General features: G+C 35.7%; 1 protein-coding gene across 2 annotated transcripts in view; it reads right to left on the bottom strand.

Annotated features, from left to right (window-relative positions):
• Positions 1-24122, bottom strand: part of Senp2 (SUMO specific peptidase 2) — a 36228-nt gene that overhangs the window by 11166 nt on the left and 940 nt on the right. For both annotated transcript variants that reach the window (XM_071615161.1, XM_027951522.2), the window contains exons 2-13: positions 22593-22648; positions 18883-19016; positions 18286-18352; positions 16532-16622; positions 12269-12437; positions 10368-10471; positions 8250-8344; positions 7676-7727; positions 6131-6194; positions 3881-4057; positions 1987-2118; positions 2-205 (exon numbers count right to left, since the gene is read on the bottom strand). In XM_071615161.1, the coding sequence (XP_071471262.1) occupies positions 2-205; positions 1987-2118; positions 3881-4057; positions 6131-6194; positions 7676-7727; positions 8250-8344; positions 10368-10471; positions 12269-12437; positions 16532-16622; positions 18286-18352; positions 18883-19016; positions 22593-22648 (1345 nt within the window). The remainder of the gene's footprint in view (position 1; positions 206-1986; positions 2119-3880; positions 4058-6130; positions 6195-7675; positions 7728-8249; positions 8345-10367; positions 10472-12268; positions 12438-16531; positions 16623-18285; positions 18353-18882; positions 19017-22592; positions 22649-24122) is intronic.

The raw sequence follows: 24122 nt of genomic DNA, 5'->3' as shown, positions 1-24122 counted from the left end.
CCACAAGGCTCCAATGTACCTTCCGATGAATAGGCACCAGAACAAGTTCTTGTTCAAAGAGATTAACCCCTTTGGTCCATCTTTTCACTGCTTGATAACCCCCAGACTTTAATTTAGGATAGAAGAAAGTGCTGAATACATGAAGTGCTGGATAGCCTTGCTTTTTATTTCTTTCCACTAGAAGATTCATGTAAAAATTAATAACCTATAAAATACCAAAAGAATAAAAGTTGGAACATGGCAACTTTTACTATTACTATTACTTTTACTATTACTGAAACTAAGTTTCTAACTTGAATTAATATGAATTAGAAAGTGAGGTGCTTGTTGGCTGGGGCTGTAGCTCAGTGGCAGAGATCTGAGGTTCGATCCCTAGCACCATATAAAAATATATAAATAAAGGCATGTTGTACATCTATAATAAGAAGGAGAAAAGGAAGGAAGGAAGATGAGGTGTTTAGGAAAGGTACTAAGGGGAAGTCTATGGAAGAGGACAGAAATAAACTGATCGGTGTAAAATGGGAAAGATTAAGAAAGAATGAAGGGCTAGAATGTATCTCAATAATAGAGCACTTGCCTAACATGCACAAGGTCCTGGGTTCAATTCCCAGAATGCCAAAAAAAAAAAAAAAAAAAATTGATTCTCAGATGCACAAGAGAAAAATTACAAAGATAGCAGAAGTAGCTACCTTTGTAAGATTCAGGATGTTTTTGTTTAAAAAACAAGCAAAAAAACCCTAAACCTTGTTTTACCAGCCTCTTATAATTGGACACAAAACACTCATAAGAACCAAGAAGTCTGTGCAATAATGAAAAGGTGAATATAACTCTATCACATAAGATTTTCAGAAAAATTAACTATAAGCAAATTTTACAGTATAGAAATTATACCACAATTTAAAAAATATTAACTGGAAAGAGTTGCCAAAATATTTATAGTGTATTTGAAAAATAATTTATTTTTCCTGTATTTTCCAAAACAAACACATTAAATTTATAATGTAAAATAAAACATTCTAGTTTTACCAGAATGTTTACCAAGGCAGGAGGATGCCACGTTCCAGGACAGCCTTGGCAATTTAGAGATAGCCTGTCTCAAAATAAAATTAATAAAAGGACTGGGAATGAAACTCAGATGTAGAATGTTCCTGAAGAGGAGAGGAGGAGAATGTGTTTATAGATAACTAAGCATGGGGGAGTGGAAACAAAGGCAAAGGGAAACAATGCAATGACTAAACAGTAGAGGAAAGGAACAACTAGAAATTTGCCAAGAATGAAGAGCTATCTGTTGCTAAACATGTACGTGTTCAAGACGACAATTAGGCAACTCTTTGAAGTTATCACTTGTTATGGTTTGAATCTGTGTATCCCTCCAAAATTCATACCAAATGGGATAAGAGGTTGGACTTTAGGGGAAGTGATTAAGGTATAACAGCTCTAATCTTATGGGTAGGATTAGTGCTTTTATAAAAAAGGTTGAATGCAGACAGCCTAGTTCCTTTTGCCCTCAGCCATATGTGAGGATTCTGTGTTCCTTCCTCCCACCATCTTATAAGCAAGGGATGGGGCCCTTACCAGAAATGAATCAGAGGTGCCCTGATCTGGGACTTTCCATCTTAAAGAGCTAAAAACAATAAATTTCTACTGTTGAAAGATTACCTCTGTAGTCTGTGGTGTTTTGTTGTAGCAAGATATCATTCAAGCAAGTACCTTCCATTTATTAGGGATAACCAGGATTCATAAAAATGTCATTAAAGACTTATAAATGAAGTGGTAGATAAGGACAGATGCACAAGAGAAGAATTACAAAGATAGCAGAAGTAGCTACCTTTGTAAGATTCAAGATGTTTTTGTTTAAAAAACAAGCAAAAAAACCCTAAACCTTGTTTTACCAACCTCTTATAATTGAGCACAAATCACTTTGATTATAGATAATAGTTAACCATGATAATAGTCAAAAGGGGAAGAAAAAAAGAAAGAGCTTACCTCATCATTGAGCCAGTGATAGTTCTTTAAGGTCTGGATATCTCCTCGAGTAATTCGCAATTTGAAAGCACTACTTAGGATCTCATCTGGTGGGCCATGGCCTAGGGCATTACTGATTTCTTTTTCCATATCCTGAATTAGAAAGTACAAAGGTTGCTATTTTAACAGAGAGCCATTAACAAATATTGAAAGTCAAACTAAAAAAAGTTTTCATCTCAGCAACACATGACACTTGAGAAAAAATACCATCAAAGACTTAGAAAATTCAAACTTAGAAAATATTCCAACTAAGCTGGGGGCATAGCTCAGTGGTAGAGTGCTTGCCTAGCACGCTTGAAGCCCTGAATTCAATTTGCAGTACACTAAAAATAAATTTTTTAAAAATTCAGACTTAGAACTACAAAGCAATCTTTATTAAAGATTATATGCTTGTTGACTAGATGCCTTCATTATTTTAAAGAACCATGTAGGCCAGGTGCAGTAATCCCAGCAACTTGGGAGGCTGAGACAGAGTTCAAAGCCAGCCTCAGTAATGGTGAGATGCTTAGCAACTCAGTGAGACCATGTCTCTATACAAATCAGGGATGGGAATGTGGCTCAGTGGTTGAGTGCCCCTGTATAGACAAATGCACATTTAAGCTACAAAATGGAATTTGTAAATACATTCAAAGTTATTTTCATCCTAATGATTTTTCTTTTTTTTAAATTTTTTTAGTTGAACATGGACACAGTACCATTATTTTGCTTATTTATTTTATGTGGTGCTGAGGATCAAACTCAGTGCCTCACATGTGCAAGGCAAGTGCTCTACCACTGAGCCACAACCTCAGCCCCCCAAATGATTTTTCTACTGATTCTCTCCACTGCACACAATTTGGTTACTTTATTTAGCTCTCTTTCCACCTCCATGTCCAATATATAGTTAATGCTTGAGAAATATACACTAAATAGGACCACCAATAACAAGACATCATTGGGGGGCAGGATTATGGGCTCACCTTTAAAATAAGAATTTTAACTATTTTCATTTCCTCATTTTCTGTTAAGTCTTTACTATTTTCAAATATAATAATCAATGACAGAGATGTTTCAGTAAGCCATGATCATTACTTAAAAAAACAGAAATACATTACATTTTTTCTTTTCTTTTGTCATACTGGGGATTAAACCTAGAGGCACTTTAACACTGAGCCATATCTTCAGCTCTTTTTGTTTCTTATTTTGAGACAGGGTCTTACTAAGTTGCTGAGGCTGGCTTTTAGCTTGGGATCCTCCTGCTTCAGCTTCTCAAGCTGCTGGGATTAGAGGAATGTGCCACTGCATCCAGCCCTAGACTTTTTTTGTTTGTTTAATTTTGTTTTAGACAGTCTTGCTAAATTGCCCAGGCTGACCTGAAACTTGCAATTCTCCTGCCTCAGACTCCTGAGAAGTTGGGATAATAGGCATATGCCACCAAGCCCAGCAAAGCATTCACTCTTTTCTCTCTTTTTTTTTAGTTGTAGTTGGACACAATACCTTTATTTATTTTTATGTGGTGCTGAGGATGGAACCCAGGGCCTCACACGTGCTATGCAAGTACTCTACTGCTGAGCCACAACCCCAGCCCCAAAGCATTCATTCTTAATGCCAATCCCATATCATATAACTCAATTTATGTTTGAAGAGTACAAAAAGAATCTGCAAAGAATCCATTATATTTGATCCATTAGGCCACCTTCCGAGAGCATCAATGACCAAGGTAGTCAAAGTGTGAAACAATCTTGACTCTATAATTTTTTTCAAACATTCATTCCTTGCCTGTAGAAACTCCTTAAAATAAAACATAACAAGTTAGGAGTAACTGAGGTTATTTTAAAAACTTGTGTCTTATTCTAATCAGCACAATATATAATACCTCTGAAAGTTCAAGGAGATCATCTGTTCTTCTATCCCTTTCTTTGCCTGAGAAATTCTTTTCCTTTGCCTCAAGTATTGACATTTTCCTCCTGAGTAATCCATTGCTTCCACTGCCCAGGCGGAGTCGAGCTGACACTTCTTCGGATAGGTCAGGCTCCATTCGGTGTCCCCTCCTCTGATCAAAAGTTTCTATATTTTATTGATATGCTTGATACTTGAACACATTACATATATTCCACAGGAAATAATATATAAAACAGTGTCATCTTAAAAGAAAAGAGAACTAGCAGATCCTCCAAGTGAATAAAGTAGATTTAGCAGAGCTGTCGTTCTGGCGAGACAGAATAAACAAGCTCTAGAGTTAAGGCTCAGAGACACTTCAATTACAAACCATAGAAAAGAATGCTCACCACTTTCCCTTAAAGTAGCAAGATAAGTAATTTCAGTTTTTCTATCCCAATTGAAATTAATGTGTTAATTTTTTTTTTTAAGTTTTAAAGAGTTTTTAAAATGTGACCTAAAAATCCCATCAGTGAGAACAAACTACAGCTACCCTTATGCTATTATAATTATAGGGGCTGGAGTTGCAGTTCAATGGTAGAGCACTTGCCTAGCATGTGTGAGGCACTGGGTTCAATCCTTAACACCACATATAAATAGATAGATAGATAGATAAAATAAAGGTACTGTGTTCAACTAAAACTAAAAATATCTTTTTTAAAAAAGTAATTACAGGACTGGGGTTGTGGCTCAGTTGGTAAAGCGTTTGCCTAGCACATGTGAGGCACTGAATTTGATCCTCAGCACCACATAAAAATAAATAAAGGCATTGTATCTGTCTACAACTAAAAATAATTTTTTAAAAGTAATTATATATTACATAAAAATGAATAAAATAGGAAGGTTAAACTGACCACCAATAACCAATAATATAACCAACCATGCCTACATAAGGAGCCTCCATCAAAGCCCAAAGATTGGGTTCAGGCAGCTTCTGTATGGCTGACCACATGCAAAAATTTGGAGTGGCATGACCACAAAGAGCATGGAAGTTCTACACCTATGCATCTCTTTCATCTGGTAGTTTATCTGTGTCCTTTGTAATACTGTTTATTGAAAAATGAGTAAACATGGGGGAAAATAAAAATGTACAAGTCAGTAATGTACCTCTTTAATTAATAACTACATTCAATTCAATAAAAAGAATTCTGCCAGCACCCCAGAAACTATGACAAGCTTTTTCCCTATTATAACTCTATGTAAACCTTAATATTAGATTTAAGTCATCTAGTAGGAGAAGTATTTTTAAAATAGGAAATTTATTTAGAAATAGAGTTTTGGACTAAAACCACCAGTCCTAAAACCCCTAGCCAGTATTCTTCATTCCAGCCAACTGTCAGGTATATTAGTCCTTCCCTCTGGTTCAGCAAAGATGGAAGAAGGATATTATTTCCTAGGCAAGTTCCAAGTACCTCCACTTTGTCCTCTCATGTTTAGTTCCCTTCTTCTTTCAGATTTTGCTCCACAGATAAAAACTGACAAACACAAAAGACTCTACTCTGAATCACTGAAAATGAAGAACTTAGAAAAAGGAAAGTTCTAAGATTTATGATGTAAGACCATGACTTAGCCTTTTAATTATTGGGGAAACCAAACTTGACTAAACTGATTAACACAAAGCAGTCACCTATGCTTTTATAATTTTATGTATCTAAATTGTGAAATAACATAAAACTTCAAGTTTGGATCTAAAAACACATCTCTTTTGGACATTGAATGTTTATCAAAATAGTGTGCCATTATTAAAAATGTTATTACTGCTATGGAGATCACTGAAACACTTTTTATTCCTAAACTTATGTAGAAATATAAAATCGGATTAAGCATTAGATTGCTAATATTTTCAAGTAAATCTGAAACCTTGACTCTGAAAACAAACTTCTGAAATATCTTTTCTAGAGACTTGTATGTTTTTTAAAGTTCTCCAAAAGATGGAATACAATACAGATAAGGGTTGGTATGAAGTCAGGCTGGTCTCTCATAAAGAAAGGTGACTGCTGAAAATATAAAAATCAGCAAGATATACACAAAAAGTTGTATATCTTCAAAGCTTCTTGCTTTTTGAAAGAAAGTAACAGAACAGAAATCAAAGTAATATATGCCTTCTATCTTATTTTACAAAGGTATCAAAACATAAATCCAGTGAATTTAAGAACATATATAAAACCTAACTAGGGTTTCTACTTACACCTTCATTTTCAAGTCTGATTCCCACCATCTTCTCTGTATCAGAAATTTTCCCTTTTGAACACCTGAGGGGGGAAAAAAATTAAGAGACTACAGACTTCTGCTAGATAATTTTAACTTGGTCCATATTAGACTACTTTTAGAAATGACTAATTTATAAACAAAAAATCGTCTGGATACATAATCCTCTATACCAGTGGTCAGCAATCTTTCTAAAAAGGACCAGATAGTAAACACTTCAGGCTTGGTAGATTTTATAGCTTCCATCACATCTTCTCAACTCTACCACGATAGTTTAAAAGCAGGAACAAATAGGATGTAAATGAATGAGCATGATCATGTTCCAATAAAACTTTTACCTGTTAAAAAAAAGCAGGGCTGGCTTGTGGCTCAGTGGTAAAGCACCTGCCTAGCATGTGTGGGGCCCTGGATTCGATCCTCAGCACCACATAAAAATAAATAAAAATAAAGGTATTGTATCCAACTACAACTAAAAAAAAATTTTTTTTAAAAATAAAAAATAAAAAAAAGCAGGTGGGCCAGAACTGGCCTGGTCCCTAGGCCATAGTCCACAAACTCAGATACAAAGAAACTATATCTAAAATCCTAAGACATACAGAATTACCTTCACTGGTCTTATATTAGAGATGCTCATTACTAAATATGCCGCCTTGCCCACAATCCTAAGCAGCAGCTACCCTTCCAAGTCCTAATGCCTAGGAGATTAAGGGCACACTCCAAAACCAGGCTAAGGCATGATTCAAGAGCTACTTATGGAAATGGACATCGTGGTGCTTACCTATAATCACCGCTACTTGGGAGGGTAAAGCAAGAGGATTGCATGTTTGGAGCCAGACTTGATAATTTATCAAGACCCTGTCTCAAAATACAATTTAAAAAGGGGCTGGGTGCCGCAGTCTGGCTGGGCACAAAATAACCGAGGCACTCGAGGCACTCGTAGGTTCAAACAGGAACTCCTTTATTGCCCGAACTCCACCGGCACTCCAAGTGCACTCCCCGGGAACTCTCCCAGCTCTCCACCGGGCTCCGCGAGAACTCAACGGGAACTCCAACTCCGAGAGAACTCAAAAGTAGCGAACTCCCGAGGCAGCAGGAGCCGCCCTATGGCCGGACAGCAGGGGTCTATATACAACTGAATACACAGCAGGTTTCAATCCAGCATCATCCAGTCACAGCAATTATACATAGCTTAACTTAATTATCATCATCTTAATGGCTCGCTGGCATCACCTCTCAACCACTCCTTCTGGCAAAAAGCTAGGCACCATCCTGACTCGACTCGGCTGTGGCTCTCAACAGCTGGGTAGGTTAGCTCAGTGGTCAAGCATTTGCCTAGCATTCACAAGGTCCTGGGTTCAATCTCCAATACCCTCCCCCACCACATACAGCTATTTATATACATGCACATATATGCCTGACCAGCTACCAGAGTTGAAGACAATTAACAATTTCCTCAAACCTAGCTGCTCATAACCTTATAAAGTGAGAAAATACATAAGAAAACAGAATTAAATGAACAATGTACCTCTTTTCACTTCTCATTGGACATAGAGGTCCTCTGGTTTCAGCAACTCTATCTGTGGGGATGGTAAAGAAAAGATTAAATGTTTCCTTTACTTCAATCACAGGCTAGAATTTCAATTTCCAGTTTTAAAGTATCAGAACATTCATTTACTCTGAAACACTGAAGTGAACTCTAAAGATACCAGCCTCCTCACAAACTAAGTAGTCTAAAATTGCATCAAACTAATCTTTAGCATAGGCTGACTGATAATAGTTCATTTGATAAATTATAATTTAGTATCATTCAGTAGACAGTTGATGAAGAAATATAGGCAGTTAACATAAGGAGTATAAGTAAATTAATTTTATATTCATAAAAAAGCCTCGTATTCTATGAATCAAATTCATCTTGAAACAGCTTTTTAAAAAATGAAACTCCTGGTACTAATAAGTATCAGTCAACGTCTTGAGGTTTAACAATATTTAAAGGCTTGGGACATCACCTGCCACTTGTATGCCAATTTTCAACCTCATAGGCACACTCTAACATGAACTAAGGTCCATACATTAAGACAGAGCTAGATCTGGGAACTCACATTGTTTTGGAAAAAACTGAGTTGCTCTGACTCCGTGATTCTGCTCCTCCCCCCAGGCTTTGGTCTTTAATGTGTCCATCTGACTTCTTTGAGAACTTAAAAACACAAAAAGCAAGGAAGATCAGATACAAAAGGAAAGGCTACCTTAAATATTCATTACCTCTGTCTGACAAGATTCTCCAAACGGACTACCTTTTAACATCTCACAACAACAAAGACGCAGCAACACAGTAGCATCTGGGACTTGGATAAAAGCAATCTAATCTTGATTCCAATGTTTCAGCCAAACTCTCTAACCTCCATTTTCTGTATTTGTAGACTAGATGTTCTCTGCTGGGCACACTGGTGCACACCTTATAATTCCAGCCACTTTGAAGGCTAAAGTAGAAAGATTGAAAGTTCCAGGCCAGCTTTAGCAATTCAGTAAGATTCTGTTTCAAAAGAAAAAAATAAAAAGGGTTGGGGATTGCCAGGTGCGGTGGTGCACACCTGTAATCCTAGCAGCTTGGGAGGCTGAGGCAGAAGGGTTTCAAATTCAAAGCCAGCCTCAGCAAAACCGAGGCACCAAGCAACTCAGTGAAACTCCGTCTCTAAATAAAATACAAAATAAAGCTGAGGATGTGGCTCAGGGGTTGACTGCCCCTGAGTTCAATCCCTAGTACCAAAAAAAAAAAAAAAAAGATTGGGGGTTGTTCAAAGGTAGAATACCCCTGGATTCAATACCAACATTAAAAAAAAAAAAAAAAACCTAGATGACTAAAAGAAAATTCTATCTGCTTACTCAGATTAAAAGATAAAAAAGGGCTGGAGACTATAGCATGGTGGTAGAGCACAGCATGCATGAGGCTTCAGGTTCAATTCCCAGAACCACAAAATAAATAATAAATAAATAAAAGATGAAACAACTTCAACTATATATTAAAACAAAACAAAACAAAACAGGGCTGGGGATGTGGCTCGGGCTGGGGATGTGGCTCAAGCGGTAGCGCGCTCGCCTGGCATGCGTGCGGCCCGGGTTCGATCCTCAGCACCACATACAAACAAAGATGTTGTGTCCGCCGAGAACTGAAAAATAAATATTAAAAAATTCTCTCTCTCTCTCTCTCTCTCTCTCTCTCTCTTAAAAAAAAAAAACAAAACTCTAAAGCAATACATTAAAAGCAGGAACCTAAAAAAGCAAAACAGTTTTGAGGATTTTGCCAAAATGACAAAGCCAGTAGTCGTTATCAAGCCTATTGCTGTTTTTTTTACAGTGGCTAGTCAAAATGGAGAACATACTAACATTCTTAAGAGAATTAAAACACAAGAAAACAAAACATGTTCACAATCAAAGTTAAAATTCTTAATGAATTTATTATTTCTGGCTTTAACAAGCTAAACAGTCCTGTGACTCTTTCTCCTTCAATTTGCTGCCACATATAATTTGTGGAATCTGTGTTTTCATACAACCTATTAGATTTACCAAGTGAATCTCAATCCTGAGCTCACACATTTTTGTCCTCTTATCACAGGCCAGACATCTCCTTCTGCCACTCTAGTTTATTTAATTAACAAGCAATCTTATAAGGAAAATCCTTATGACTTGGGTGACTTTAATCTTATCTCTAAAGTAGAGGGTTTCCACGAATGCTAAAATACAATCCATGAGATGCTTCAGGGAGTGTGTATGTGTGTCTTGCAGATGGGGGTGAGGCTGGGGGCAGAAGGAAAGAAAAAAACAAAACTTGAGGAAGTGAAGGAGATAGAAAAAGGAAGAAGAAAAGAGAAATGGGTGAGCAGGAGAGAAGAAGCAGGGGAAAAAAAGAGGCAGAAAGAGAGAGATTATGGAAAAATGTATGTGTTGGGAAGGCTGGAAAACTGCCCTTGGAAACTGACTTCAACCAGTAATCCACTTTTCTAGATTAGAAGTTCAAGTAAGAGTTCACTTGGACAAAAGATTCTACAGCTAACAGAAGACTCAAAAAACACTGTTCTATATAACGCGTTATTAGATATAATGTCCAGGCAAATTGCAGTGTTAAACTTTTTTTGTTCTGAGGAGGAACCTGTGCCATCAATCTCTCTCCAAAAACAGAAAAAAATGTCTAACAAAGAAAGCATTTGTCTTTTAATTTTTACCTGTGATGATGTGAAGTCACAGGTGAGATAGAGTTTCCATGACCACCTTCTTTAAGTCGCTCCAATAATCTTCGGTACTTCTCTCTTTCCTCTTTTTGAACACCCTGAATAAACGAAAGCAGGGTAGATAAATACTAACACATTAAATGTAAAAGCAAATCATAATCAGAGGTCAAATGCAGCCCTAAGATGCATTTTATTTGCCATCACAATCTTTTTAAAGTTTCTTGAATTAGCCATAAACTTTATTAATTTTTTTAAAAAGTCCAAAAACGCGGCCTCTTTTGAAAAATTAGATCATCAGCCTAGAGCTATATAGCACTATTCCCTTTAGATGGGCCATTTGCTCTCCATCTCATTTCACTCATTTAGCCATTTGCTAAATCTTAATGGCATCTGAGTTTTTGAATGAATTAGATTGAACAAAATTGGGTTAACTGAAAAAAAGATTAGCAAAAATAATCCACTTGCAAAATCAGAATCCGTAGCTTCCAAAATGGAACTGGTTTCTGTAAAATCACAAATGGCCTTTTACTGGCCACATCCAATGTATTTTTTCAGCCTTTACATTATAAAGATCTCCCTTTAGCATTTCACCACCAGCTGACCTCGCCTTGCCTTCCTAGACAATAAACTCTTCTGATTCTTCTTTTCTTTTCAGTCTCCACTGAAGGTTATTCCTTTTCTGCCTGCCATAAATGCCGATGGTTTTGCCCATATTGTTTCTCACACTACGTTCTTTCCCTGAATAATCTCATCAGCTCCCCTGATTTGAAAAACATCAATTGCAGAAAATTCAAAAATGTGTCTCTAACCCTGCCTTCTTCTCAAAACTCCCATCACCTATATCCAAGAGTCTACAGGAGAGGTCTTCTTGCATGTTGCACAGGCACTTTAAACAATGTCCAAAACTGAAGTCATCATCTTCCCCCTAAACACATAGGGTATCTTGGTCAGTGACACGTATTTATCCAAGACTGAAATCTGGGACTTAGGCTCTTCCCTCTATGTTATATAACACTTAATCAATTAAAAAAAAAAGTCCTTGTTAATGTTACCTATCACTATTTCTAGAATATATCTTCTCTGTCTACCCCACAGACATTTGCTTATTAATCCTCTCTCTAGTTTCTCACCTAAGAGACTGAAGTCTTTAACATTTCTTCTTAAAGTTCCCTCAGAGACTGTGGTCCACTCTTCTCTCTGCCTAAAAGTTTGCTGAATTACAATTTATCTAAAAACTCCTAGAGGGCAAAGACCATATTTTATTCAAGTTTGAATATCTCACAACTATCATATCATAATACCTCAGACCCAAATAAATACCTTTTTGATGAATAATTGACTCAGAAAACTATCTAGCAAATTGAGATAGCTAATGGTCCTGGAATGCCAAATACAGAAATAATTCTAAATTTTCCTAGACCCAGTAAAGACCTCAAAAGAGAAATGAAGAGAAAAATGTCTCTTCATCATGCTAAATGCTCTGAAAGGGGAAGGAAAAAGCTGAGAAGCACACCATTTACTCTCTTACTAATCAGTTCTCAGCATATAAAAGAAACAGAATAATTCAGGCACTCAAAAAAAATCTATGATTTTATCTCTTCCTAATATGATTCCTTTTCCTTCTTTGTAGGGAAAAAACTACATCTGAAAATTGACTCAATTATTTACTCCAAATTAGCTCTAGAAGAACGTATACAGTAACAGTCATTGCTTGCTAAGAGTCAAACAGGGTAGTAGAAGACAGGTATGGAAGGCATGTTGGGAAATGTATAGCCATTGTACCCACTTTTGTACCTTTAGTATTCTGCACCATAGTACACATCATTCATCACCCCAAATATTATTTATTTTTATTTTTTTAAAGAAACCAGGCTAAAAGGGCTAAAAGGGCTTACCTCCTCCACGGTACAATGGGGACGTCTCAGACCCTTGCCACCCTCTTCAGAAATCATTTCTGTTACAGCCTGTTCCTGAGGTTTCCACAATAAGGAACTCTCTGGATTGGTTTTGCTATGGCGACGGCCACCTGGTCTTCTATTATAGCCTTCTGAGTTTAGAGTAAAGCTGACAAGAAGAAAAAGAATGTATCACAAAACTGCCTAAAGTGGTAGAATTCAAGCTCCTATATCAGCCTGTGATTATGCTGTCCTAACTTAAGCTTGCTACTTGTCAGAGAATTACCATTTGTAAAAGTTAGATCTATCTAGATACAGTTACCCCAGCATTCCACTAGAGAATGTGTATTTCCAGTCACAAGGGCTGTCACATGAAAGCTTTCTTCCTCATGACCAATCATCCAACCCCAAACCCAGATTTAGGTCCTACTGCATGCAACCCCATAACACCCATATTACACTTTTCCTTTAGTCACTGGGCACCACAAAAATTAATTATTGGTGTGACTATTTAATGTCTCCATACCACATTATGTCTTAACCACACTATGTCATAAAGCCTATGAAGAGAGAGATTATATCCTTTTATCATTATATCCAAGTATAGGACCTAAGCCAAGAGCCACTCAAATAATCTGAATGATAAATTAATAAGTATTAGGCTAGGCACAGATGCTGTGCACCCAGAGTCCCAGTCACTTGGCCCAGGAGTCCAAGGCCAACCCAGGCAACATAGCAAGACCCTTTCTCAAAAAAAAAAAAAAAAAAGTAAATTAATAAATGCTAAAGAAATTGAAGGCATGGAACCCTTCTTGAGTCATTGTGCTGGTAAAAGTTATCTGCTTCTCCTACCATTACCAATAATGAAACTGATTTAACTTGCCCCCCATTTTGAAAAGAATACAATGTCACTTATATAATACTACTACAAAAACACTACACAATCTGAAGTAAATCATGAGTAAACATCAGACAAAATTAAAACACTAGGTAGACGCAATGGCACATGCCTATAATCCAAGCAACTGAAGAGGCTGAGGCAGGAGGATTGCAAAAGACCCTCAGCAATTTATTGAAACCTGTTTAAAAAAAAAAAAGAACCAGGGATGTAGCTCAGTGGTAAACCACCCCTGAGTTCAATTCCCAGTACTTTAAAAAAAAAGATTTAAAAAAATTAAAATTAAAATTAAAAAGCCACTAAAGACAAAGACACACTAAGAAGGTGTTCCAAATTAAAGTACATCAAAGAGACATGAAAAACAAATGCAATACATAATCTAGCACTGGATCTCAGTTCAGGTAGGAAAAGAAAGCTAAATGAAAAAATTTAAGACCTATAGATCATATGATAAAATTATAGCAATGTTAAATTTTCTGATTTCATAACCTGTTTATGTAAATCAAAGTTCTCATACTTAAGAAACAACTCAAGAACTTTGGATTCAGGGGCAAGGTTATTTACCTAATAGAGTTTCAAAATACATGGAACAAAAACTGACCTACATGGAAGGAAAAATAGAAAAATACAAATTACAATAGAAAACTTTAAGAGTCACTCTTCACTCATCAATCAGTAAAGTAGAAAAATCAGTAAAGTCAAATGTATGATATGTCAAGATCATTGTACTGTCATGTGTAACTAATTAAAGCAAATAAAAATAAATCAGTAAAGTCTATAAATCCTATCAGTTGACTTGATGTAATTGACGTTTACAGAACATCCTATCCAGCAACAGCAGAATATAATACATTCTTTTCAAGTGCACATGGAATATCATCCAAATAGACCTTATTCTACACCAAAAAAACAAACACCAAATTTAAAAGAACTAAAATTATACAAAAATAGTCTCTGACAATAAAAGAATTAAACTAGAAATCAGTAACATGACAATATCTGAAGTGTCCCAAATATTTGGAAATTAAACAATATACTTCTAAGTAAAACAGATTAGAAAATATTTTAAATCAAATAAAAATGAAAATCTACATTTCAAAATTTGGGAGATGCAGCTAAAGCAGTGTTTGTAAGGAAAATGATAACATTAAAATGCTTAAAGAAATAAGTTCACTTTTAAATATTTATCGCCCAAGAACAAGAACATCGCTTACCTAACAATACAATTATCAAATTTAAATTTCTCTGAAGCTATTAAAAATATCCATCACAGGGCTGGGGCTGTAGCTCAGTGGCAAAGCACTTGCCTAGCATGCCTGGGGTACTGGGTTCGATCCTTCTTCAGCACCACATAAAAATTAACAAATAAAATAAAGGAATTCTTTCTATTTACAGCTACAAAACAAAAATATATATATATATCCTTCACAGAATTCTAGGATCTAATTCAAGATCTTGTGTTGCATTTTGTTGTCATATATCTTTGTTTTCCATTAATCTGAAAAGTCTTCATCTTTTTAATAGAGTATACAGATCTATTATTGATAGAATGAACTTTAATTTCAGACTGACTCACTTTCTCACAGATAGATTCAAATTATTGGTTTTTGCAGAAATAATACATTAAATGATGGCTTTCTCAATGCAATATATCTGAGGGGCCATGTCAGTTGGTCTCACTTTTGGTGATTTAACTTTGATCCTTTTTGTTAAGGATGTGTCAGACAGGTTTCTCTAATATTTTTCCCTTTAAAATTAATAAATAATCTGTTGTGAGATATTTTGAGTTTATATAAATATCCCATACCTCATCAAACTTTTACTAACTAGTTTCAGCTTGAGATTCCCATTCACATCAATTATTACTGATAATCACAAAATGGTGAATTCTCTAATTTTATCATTCTTTCTGTGCTTATAGTAGGCATTCTATTACAAAGATGATCCTCTCTACATAATATAGATTTACTTACTTATATCTATATTCCTGTCTTTATTCATTTTGATACTTAAACTGTCCCCAGTTTGGCCAGTGAAGTTTCCTCTTTGGTTGGCATTTCAACAGTCTTGGAGCCCTCCTTTCTTTCTGGCACAAGATAATCCAGTCTCACTGTGTATTTTCCTCTTAGCCCTAGTCATTCATCCAACCCCAGAGGGTTAGTTAGTGTCTCACTCTTAAATAAGTGGACAGTCAAGGATTATCAGGTATTTGAACAAAGACTCTTCTTAACTTCAAAGGTAAGATCAAAATAAACCAAAAAGAAGACCACTCAAAGCAAACAGATAAAGCAGGCACAAGAAATTTCAAAACAATATTGAGATAAGATATTTTGCATCTTTATAATAAGAACAAGATATCTGGCAAAGGAAACAAACTTGAAATGGGTAGGAAGAGGAGGACTCTTTCAACTTAAAAACTGTGACAGCTTAGAAAAAAAAAAAAATCAGTAAAAAATGGTTTTGAAAAGAGAAAATAGCCAAGCACAGTGGTGCACGCCCGTAATCCCAGCAGCTAGGGAGGCTGACGTTGGATCATGAGTTCAAAGCCAGCCTCAGCAACTTGAGGCTCTAAGCAACTTAGCAAGATGCTGTCTCCAAATAAAAAATTAAAAAGGGCTGAGGATGTGGCTCAGTGGTTGAGTGTCCCTGTGTTCAATCCCAGGTCCCCCCCTCACCAAGAAAAAAGATAAAAAAAAAAAAAAAAAAAAAAAGAGAGAGAAAATGAAGTCAAGCTTGGTGGCGTATGTCTGTAATTCCAGCCTCTTGGGTGGCTGAGGAAGGAGATCAGTAAATTCAAGGACATCCTGGGCAACTTAGAGAGACCCTGTCTCAAAATAAAAAATAAAAGCCAGGTATAGTGGAGTACACCTGAAATTCCAGTGACTCAGGAAACTGAGGCAGGAGGATTGTAGGTTCAATACTAGCCTCAGCAATTCAGCAAGGTCCTAAGTAACTTAATGAGTCCCTGTCTCAAAATAAAAAATAAAAGGGCTGGGAAAAAATGGGAAAGCCCCCCATCGATCCCTAAAATAAATAAATAAATAAAAATAAGAAGGGCTGTAATATGTCTCAGTGATAGACACTTATCTAACCTGTGGTGTAAGTACCCAGTATACCCTCCAACCCGACCCCGAGACACACACACACACACACATTCTAAAAATCAGATCAGATCACGATATGGGCATATATAACCCAAACTCAGTTCAAGTCTCTCAATTAGCTATATAATATTCAGCAACTTACTAACCTAAGAGTACTTCCTTACCTATGTCCCATAGTACAAGAGTGAAAATGCGTAGTAAAAGTAAAGACTTAATAATTGCTAGGTCTCCCCTTCCAGAAAGGCAGAATTTAACACTTACCCAAAGGAAGGCAGGACTCTACGTGGTTGATCTCGGGTTACTGTCACTCTGATCTTTGGATAGTCACTTATTCCATTAGGAGATTTATTACCTATTTGAAGAATGTATTTGTATTATGAAAGAAAAAGAAAACTTGTGAACACACTGAACTATGACAGGAATTTGTGAGCAATTTACATTTAACTGAATAATTTGTTTTTTCAAATTCTATTAATAGATGGCACAGAAAACCAGAATAAACATTGTAAAAAGTTAAAGCAAAGTAATAGGAGAGGCTGGGGATGAAGCTCAATGGTAGAGCACTTTGGCTAGCAGTGCATGTGGCCTTAGATTTGGTCCCCCAGCATCACAAAAGAAATAATAACAAATTATTTAATACTCAAACATTATGAACAGATTAAATTGAATTTAAATTAACTTTTTAAAATGATATATATGACTTCAAAGAATTAACAACTTGGGCTAGAGATGTAGTTCAGTGGTAGACTGCTTGCCTAGCATTCCTGAGGCCCTAAGTTCACTCTCTAGCACCTCAAAAAAGGAAAAAAAAAAAAAAGGGGGGGGGGGAGAGAAGAAATAAAGAAAAGAAACATCTTTGTTCCAAGTCCTCTAGAACTAGATTCTCAGCTGCAACAGCAGTATCCATTTACCTTTGCTCTTCTTTGCCACCAGAGGCACTTTACCATAAAATTTTGAGCCACATAACTCTAAGGTATTTATCATTTCCTTAGTTTCTTCCACTTTTGACTTTTGTACACACAGCTTCTCTACTGCTCATTTTCCCTAACTTCTCTCACTGTTCTCAAACTTTACAACTCTACCAACATAGCAGACATCACAACTATTTCTTAGAACTATGGATTCCTCCCACTATTCCCCATCATATTGTTTCGCATAGTATGGAAATAACTATAATTCTATTTTTAGGGTTTAATGATGATATGAAAGCCTCCAATCCATAAAACTACAAAATTGCTCTCCAAATAGATGATGAATTTCTCGATGGCAAGAACAAAGTTTTATTATTCTATTACCTGTGATAATAACTTAGCACAGTGCTTGGCACAGAGTAAGCTCTCAGGAATTATTTGTTAAATAAATATATATATATAATATATATATATACCCACATGTGTATTATTATTTTTAGTTGTAATGGACTCAACACCTTTATTTTGCTTATTTAGTTTTTTGGGGGTTTGGGGGGGGGTTTTTTGTTTTTGTTTTTAATGTGGTGCTGGGGATAGAGCCCAGTGCCTCATGCATGCTAGGCATGCGCTCTACCACTGAGCCACAACCCCAGCCCTAGGAAATTTTTATTCTAACAAACAACTCTTAATCTAAGTCACATTAAGGAGACTGATAATATAAGTAGAAAACACAGCAGTAATTTCAACAACAATTCCAAAGGAAAGCTACAGGTAGAACATTCCTTATCCAAAAACCTGAATGCTGATGCTCAAAAAATTTATAGCTTCAGATTTTGGATTTTTGGCTCAGGGATGCTCAACTGGTTAAGTCCATGCAAATACTTTAAAATCTGAAAAACTCCAAAACCTGATAAATGTCTGGTCCCAAGTATTCCACATAAAAATACTTACTCAACCTGTATTTGATTTTTAGAATGGTAGAGAGAATATGTCTTTATTCTCATCCCAATCCAAATCGGTGTTTTCCTTTCATATTCTCAAAAACTTAGGGAAAAATGGGCAGAAGGAAGTACAGGGAAGCAAAAATATTTTTGAGCACCTCACCCAGTTTCAGCATGGTGTTCCAGGATCCAGAACCTGTCAGTTCACAAGATGAAGAGTTCGAAAATACCTTAAAACCAAACAGAATCACCTCTGTAGCATCTAAATTTTGCAAATAAGTTTCTAATATGAAAAGATCACACTATTTGTAATTATTTTCTTAGCTGGCTCAAAGAATCAATGTCATCAAGATTAAAGGTTTAATTTGTCAAGATATACAAAATGATGTAAAAAACGACAATAGCAGGTTCTTCACACAAAAGCAATTATATTATTAATACTTTTTAAATGTTTTTAAATTATTAAGTTTTTAATCTTTAATTTCTTGATCTTTATCAAGAAACTTCTTGATCTTTATCACAGCTAATAAGACACAAACATTTCTGGGAAGAAGTCATTTACATTAATTCTAAAAACAAAAAAAAATATTTTTTTTTTCCTAAAATTTAACTTTACTGATTAAATACAAAGATCAGCAGCCTTTGGGGCTATGGGTGTAATTCAGTGGTAGAGCACATACTTAGCATGGATAAGGACATGGGTTCAATCTCAGCACCAAAAATAGAAAACAGAACAAAAAAGGTCAGTATCCCCACTGACCTCTTCTGAAGGGGCCACATTCCGTGTTCCATTACAAGCAGAAGTCACCATAGGCTTTGTGGTCAGCTGGAATGGGAATCCAAATAAGCTGGCAGCATTGTAGAGACTGTTTTTCACTTGGTGAATAAAGCAATCTAGAAGATGTCAACAAACTTTAAATACAGAGTAATAAACTTCTAGGAAAAAAAAGTTATATCTTGGAAAGAACCTCTCGCAATTTTTATTAAAAGTCCAATTTCCAAGCACTAAAATAAAAAGGTATATATAAAAATATTTTTTTCTAAATGAGTAACTGGAATTCAAGTATTGTGATTTTTAAACAAAATATCCAAGATGCTAGAAAAACATGGAACCATCATTTTAGCAAATCACAGATTCACAAAGAAATGTGCTGAAATGGCAACTTTTAAGAAGTGACTTCTCCAGAATACATAAAATGAATTTTTACCAGAGAGGTGAGAGCATAATTAAACAAGGATCATATGCCACTAGTTATGACAGAATCCTACAAGAAGCAGTCTCATTTCTCCCCTGATTTGTCTTTATTTCCCAGGCAGGTAACATTTGCTCTCAACAACTACTTACTAAGCCCTCATTCTATCTTGGCTAGGTGAAGAATAAAATATGAAACTCTTAAGCATCTATGGTGAAATAAGGCCATCCCTCTCTCTGCTGGATTAGATGTGTTGAAAGATCTGTTTTATCTCTTCCTGCCACCAAAAATAAAGACCACAAAATTAAGAAGTAAATAAATAAGGAGGAGGGGTAGATTTCAGTACTTTCCCACTTCCTCCTTTTATAATACTACCTTTATCTCAATTCCTACACACGTATATTTTCCATAATTTCCTTTATATATCCTAATTAAGGGTATTTAAGCTAACAGTTTCTGCTTCAAAGCCTGCAATGGTGGCTTTAGCCAATAAGAGCTCCAGAATATGTAACTATAAAATACTTTTCAGAAAGACAGGAGAACAACTAAGCAAATGGGAGGATGTGATGGCCAGGTAAAGTAGAATCCAACTTGAAGTAATTTATTATACGATGATAGTTAAAAATATCAAAGTTTGCAAATGAGTTTTTTCTTATTTTACAATTCAAGGTTATTCCTACAGTGCTGAAGGGTGCAATTTTTATTCTGCTATGAATATAAGTAAGAGAAAAAGCATATTAGGGATTGATGCTTAACCCACACTGTCATTTAGATACCAGAGAACAAGAGGTACCCCTTAATAACATATTAAATAGTAGTCACTAAAAAGTACACATTTTATCCAAAATTTGGGTATGACCTGAGATTAAGTCAAAAGATTGTACTGATTTTTTAAAAAAGGAATGAAGGCAGTCCTGCCTTATCTGTAACATGGGAATAAGATTACCATATTTTCCTGAGATTAGGCTAAATTTATCTCTTATAATCCCTTTTAACTATAAAAAATCATGAGTCTGTGATTCTGAGATCTTTTCTTTTACTCTTGTTTCTTGTTTCCTCTCAAAAGCAACCAAGAATTGTATTGTTCAACATAGCTACAGGTAGGCAGGCAGATGTGGTTACCTAGTAATTTAATTAAAGTTAAATATTCAGTTAGTAGCCAGATATGGTAGCACACATATGTAGTTTCAGCTACTTGGGAGGCTAAGGCAGGAGGATCATAAGTTCAAGGCCAGTCCAGGTAACCTAGCAAGACTTTGTCTCAAAATAAAGTTTAAAAATGGCTGGAGATATAGCTCATGGGTAGAGCATGTGCCTAGTAAGTACAAGGCTCTAGGTTCAATCCTCAGCACTGGGGGGAAAAAAAAAATTCAGTTACTGAGTCAAATTAGCCATTTCAAGTGCTCAAGAACCATAATCATAGGAAGTTCTAGCATTTTATAGACCTTTAATAACTCCCTAACAAGTACTGCCTCTGCTACCCACCACTTCCTCTTTGGTTTATTCCCTTCTATAGTAGTCTGCCACTCAAAAAATCATAGTACAAGCCAGGCATGGTGGCCCACACCTGAAATCCCAGTGACGTGGGAAACTGAGGCAGAAGGATCACAAGTTCAAGACCAGCCTGAGCAATTTAGTGAGATCCTGTCTCTAAATAAAATTTAAAAAGAACTGGGGATGTAGGAGCTTAGTGGTAAACACCCTTAGGCTGAATCCCCAGTATAAAAACAAAAAGAAAGTCCTCATGCATATTTAATAAAAATGACAGAATGGGTGATCCTTAACATAGAAGGCCATAAAATAGGTAATTACCACAAATAGTTCAGGAACTTTCTGTAATACCACCAACAAAGGTTTTTTTAAACTACATTCAAATACAAGCTAATATTTATTTATGCTTTTCTTTAAAGTTGACTCACTTTTTTTGCTTAAGTAAATGTACATATGATAATTTTAAACTACCACTATAAATATAAAACCAACATCATATGATTTATAAAGAAAAGACTATAACTTTCTTATTATAATCATGATTCAAAGGTAACATGTTACAAATGTTATATTCTTTAAAACCATTAACTAAATTGGTATCTATCCCATGCTTTGGGACATAATGTAATGAATACAGTAAAAATTCCTTTATTAAAAATCTCCAGTGATTTGCACGGCGCAGTGGCACACACTTGTAATCCCAGAGGCTTGGGAGACTGACACAGAAGAACTGCAAGTTCAAAACCAGCCTCAGCAATGGCACGGCCCTAAGCAACTCAGTGAGACCCTGTCTCTAAATAAAATATAAAAAAAGGGCTGGGGATGTGGTTCAGTCGTTGAGTGCCCCTGAGTTCAATCCCTAGTAATCCTCCCCGCTCCCAAAAACAAATCTCCTGTCATTTGACCTGTTTTCAGTCCATATTTCCCCCCAGCTTTAATAACTATTGCCTAAATCTGCACAATTTGCCCATGCCTAGATTGCTTTTCCTTCCTATTGATCTCTTTTGATATCCTACCTATCCATCTTACATTCTACATCCTTTCTCAAAAATTATGAGACTCAACCAGTTGAAAATTGGATACAATTTTGAAACTGCCTTTCTTATGTCATTTACCATGTCTTCACTGATATTAGTATTAATTATGTATTTTATTTTACACCCCTTGCCATGTAATCACATAAGGCCCTTAAAAAATAGAGAACCTGTTTTACTAATTTTTGTATTTCCTGTAGAACCTAACACATTTTCTGTAGAACCTAAGGGCTGAAGATGTACCTCAGAGGTAGAGTGCCTAGCATGTGTGAGGTCCCCAGTACAGCCAAAAAAAAAAAAAAAAATCAAAATATCTAAATAACTATCACATCTGGAATAGACCTAAATTCACATTACTGTTGAGAAACAGTAGAATATAGTATTCTACTGAGCCTTTTCCCTTTAACCTAGATTTATTCTCTTCTAACCCTGAAGATACATAGAAATAAAAGATTTGTGACAACAAATTAGATCACTTCATTTAATCATCTGAACTTCATCACAGTTTGAAGTCATTTTTGCAATGCTGTTTTAAAGAAGGACTTAAAACTTCAAAATGCAAATTCCATAAATTCATTTATTTATCTGGAAAGATATACAAGTTCCTAGTAACAGTGGTTACCTCTGGAAAATAACTGAGTAGAAAAGGGACAGAAAAGAGACTTTTCACTGAATACACTTTTTATCTTTTGAATTTTGTTCCATGCATGTTTTCCCATTAAAAAATAATTTTGAAAAATTATGTTTAGTACCTAATCTTGGTCTTTTAGCAGGTATTTCATCAGTGTCCACTGTAGAAAACAGAGTACTGAAAAAAAAGAAAAAATATATATATAATCCATTTCTAAAAATAAACTAAATAAATAAATAAATCCAAATCTATAAATAAACTTAACCAGTCAAGACTGGGATATAACTCAGGACTAAAGCTGTGTTTAGCATGCACAAGGCCCTGGATCAAAACTCAACACCAAAACAAAAAATATTACTGTTCTTATCATACCAAACATCCCTCTTTCATTCACTTTGTCATAAAATGAGATCCAATTGATGTTTTAAAAGATAGTCTCTTAAAGTAGGCTGCTAGCATTTGAGGGTTTAACACTATGGTTTCAACTATTTGAGAGACCCAAATTCTTTATCACATAATAATGAGTAATCTGGCTAAAATTCAAACAATAAATAATTTCCTTTTGAAAGATGACCCACCTGAAAAAAAAAGCCATCTCTTATTTCAGGGACAACATAAGCAGCCTTAAAAGATAATTCCTAGCTAGGTATGGGGGTACAAGCCTATGAGTCCAGCTACCTGGGAGGCTAAGGCAAGAAGATCGTAAGTTCTAGGCCAGCTTTAGTGAGAACCTATCTAAATAAACAAATAAATAAATAAAATTTAAAAGAGCTGGAGACATAGCACAGTGGTAGCTGTACCTCTGGGCACAATCCCAATATTGCGGGGGGAGGGGGAGGCAGCTCTTAGCTAGAAAAAGGTGTTACATTTAACTGCATTTTTATAATGGGAATTATATTACAGTGGTAATAATTTGGAAATTCAGGGAAGTTTCTGGCCCTATATATCAAAAATATTAAAGGTTAGTATATTAATCATCTTTCTGAATCCTTCACCTTAATCAGGCAGAAAGGAAGAATGAGTTGAAACCATATCCAATTTTATCAATGACCTGCATTCCAGACTTATGTATTAATCATTTTACTCTCTTAAGCTCCCCTCAAACCAACCCTTTGTCTACCTCTCTTGTCTTTGAGACTTAATTAAAACATGAAATTAGGCTGGGCATGGTGGTGCACATGCTATAAGCCCTATTACCTGGGAGGATGAAACAGGAGGATCTCAAGTTGGAGGCCAGCCTCAGCAACTTAGGGAGACTTTGTCTCAAAACATAAAAAGGGTTGGGATATAGCTCAGTGGAATACACTCTAGGCCAGGCATTATGGTGCTCGCCTATAATCCCAGCTACTCAAGAGGCTGAGGCAGGATGATCTCAAGTTTGAAGCCAGCCTCCACAACTTAGCAAGACCTTGCCTCAGAATAAAAATTTTAAAAAGGCTAGTAAACCGCCCCTGGCTTCAATTCAACCCCTAGCACAGGAAGAAAAAGGAGTGGGGGAAGGAAGTAATTGACACTTGATCATCCAAAATTAGGAGGTATACAGAATTTGTTTCATTTTCTAGATTAATTCTTAGGTAAGGCATAATTCTTCGGCAAGCAAAGATATTATAAAATGAGAAGCAAGGGAGCAGATAATGAGCAAGAACGATCT

This window comes from Marmota flaviventris, chromosome 8 (assembly GCF_047511675.1).
Source record: "Marmota flaviventris isolate mMarFla1 chromosome 8, mMarFla1.hap1, whole genome shotgun sequence".
NCBI classification, from domain to species: domain Eukaryota; kingdom Metazoa; phylum Chordata; class Mammalia; order Rodentia; family Sciuridae; genus Marmota; species Marmota flaviventris.
Note: the sequence above shows the minus strand (reverse complement) of the source record. Positions and strands in the feature narration are given on the sequence as shown.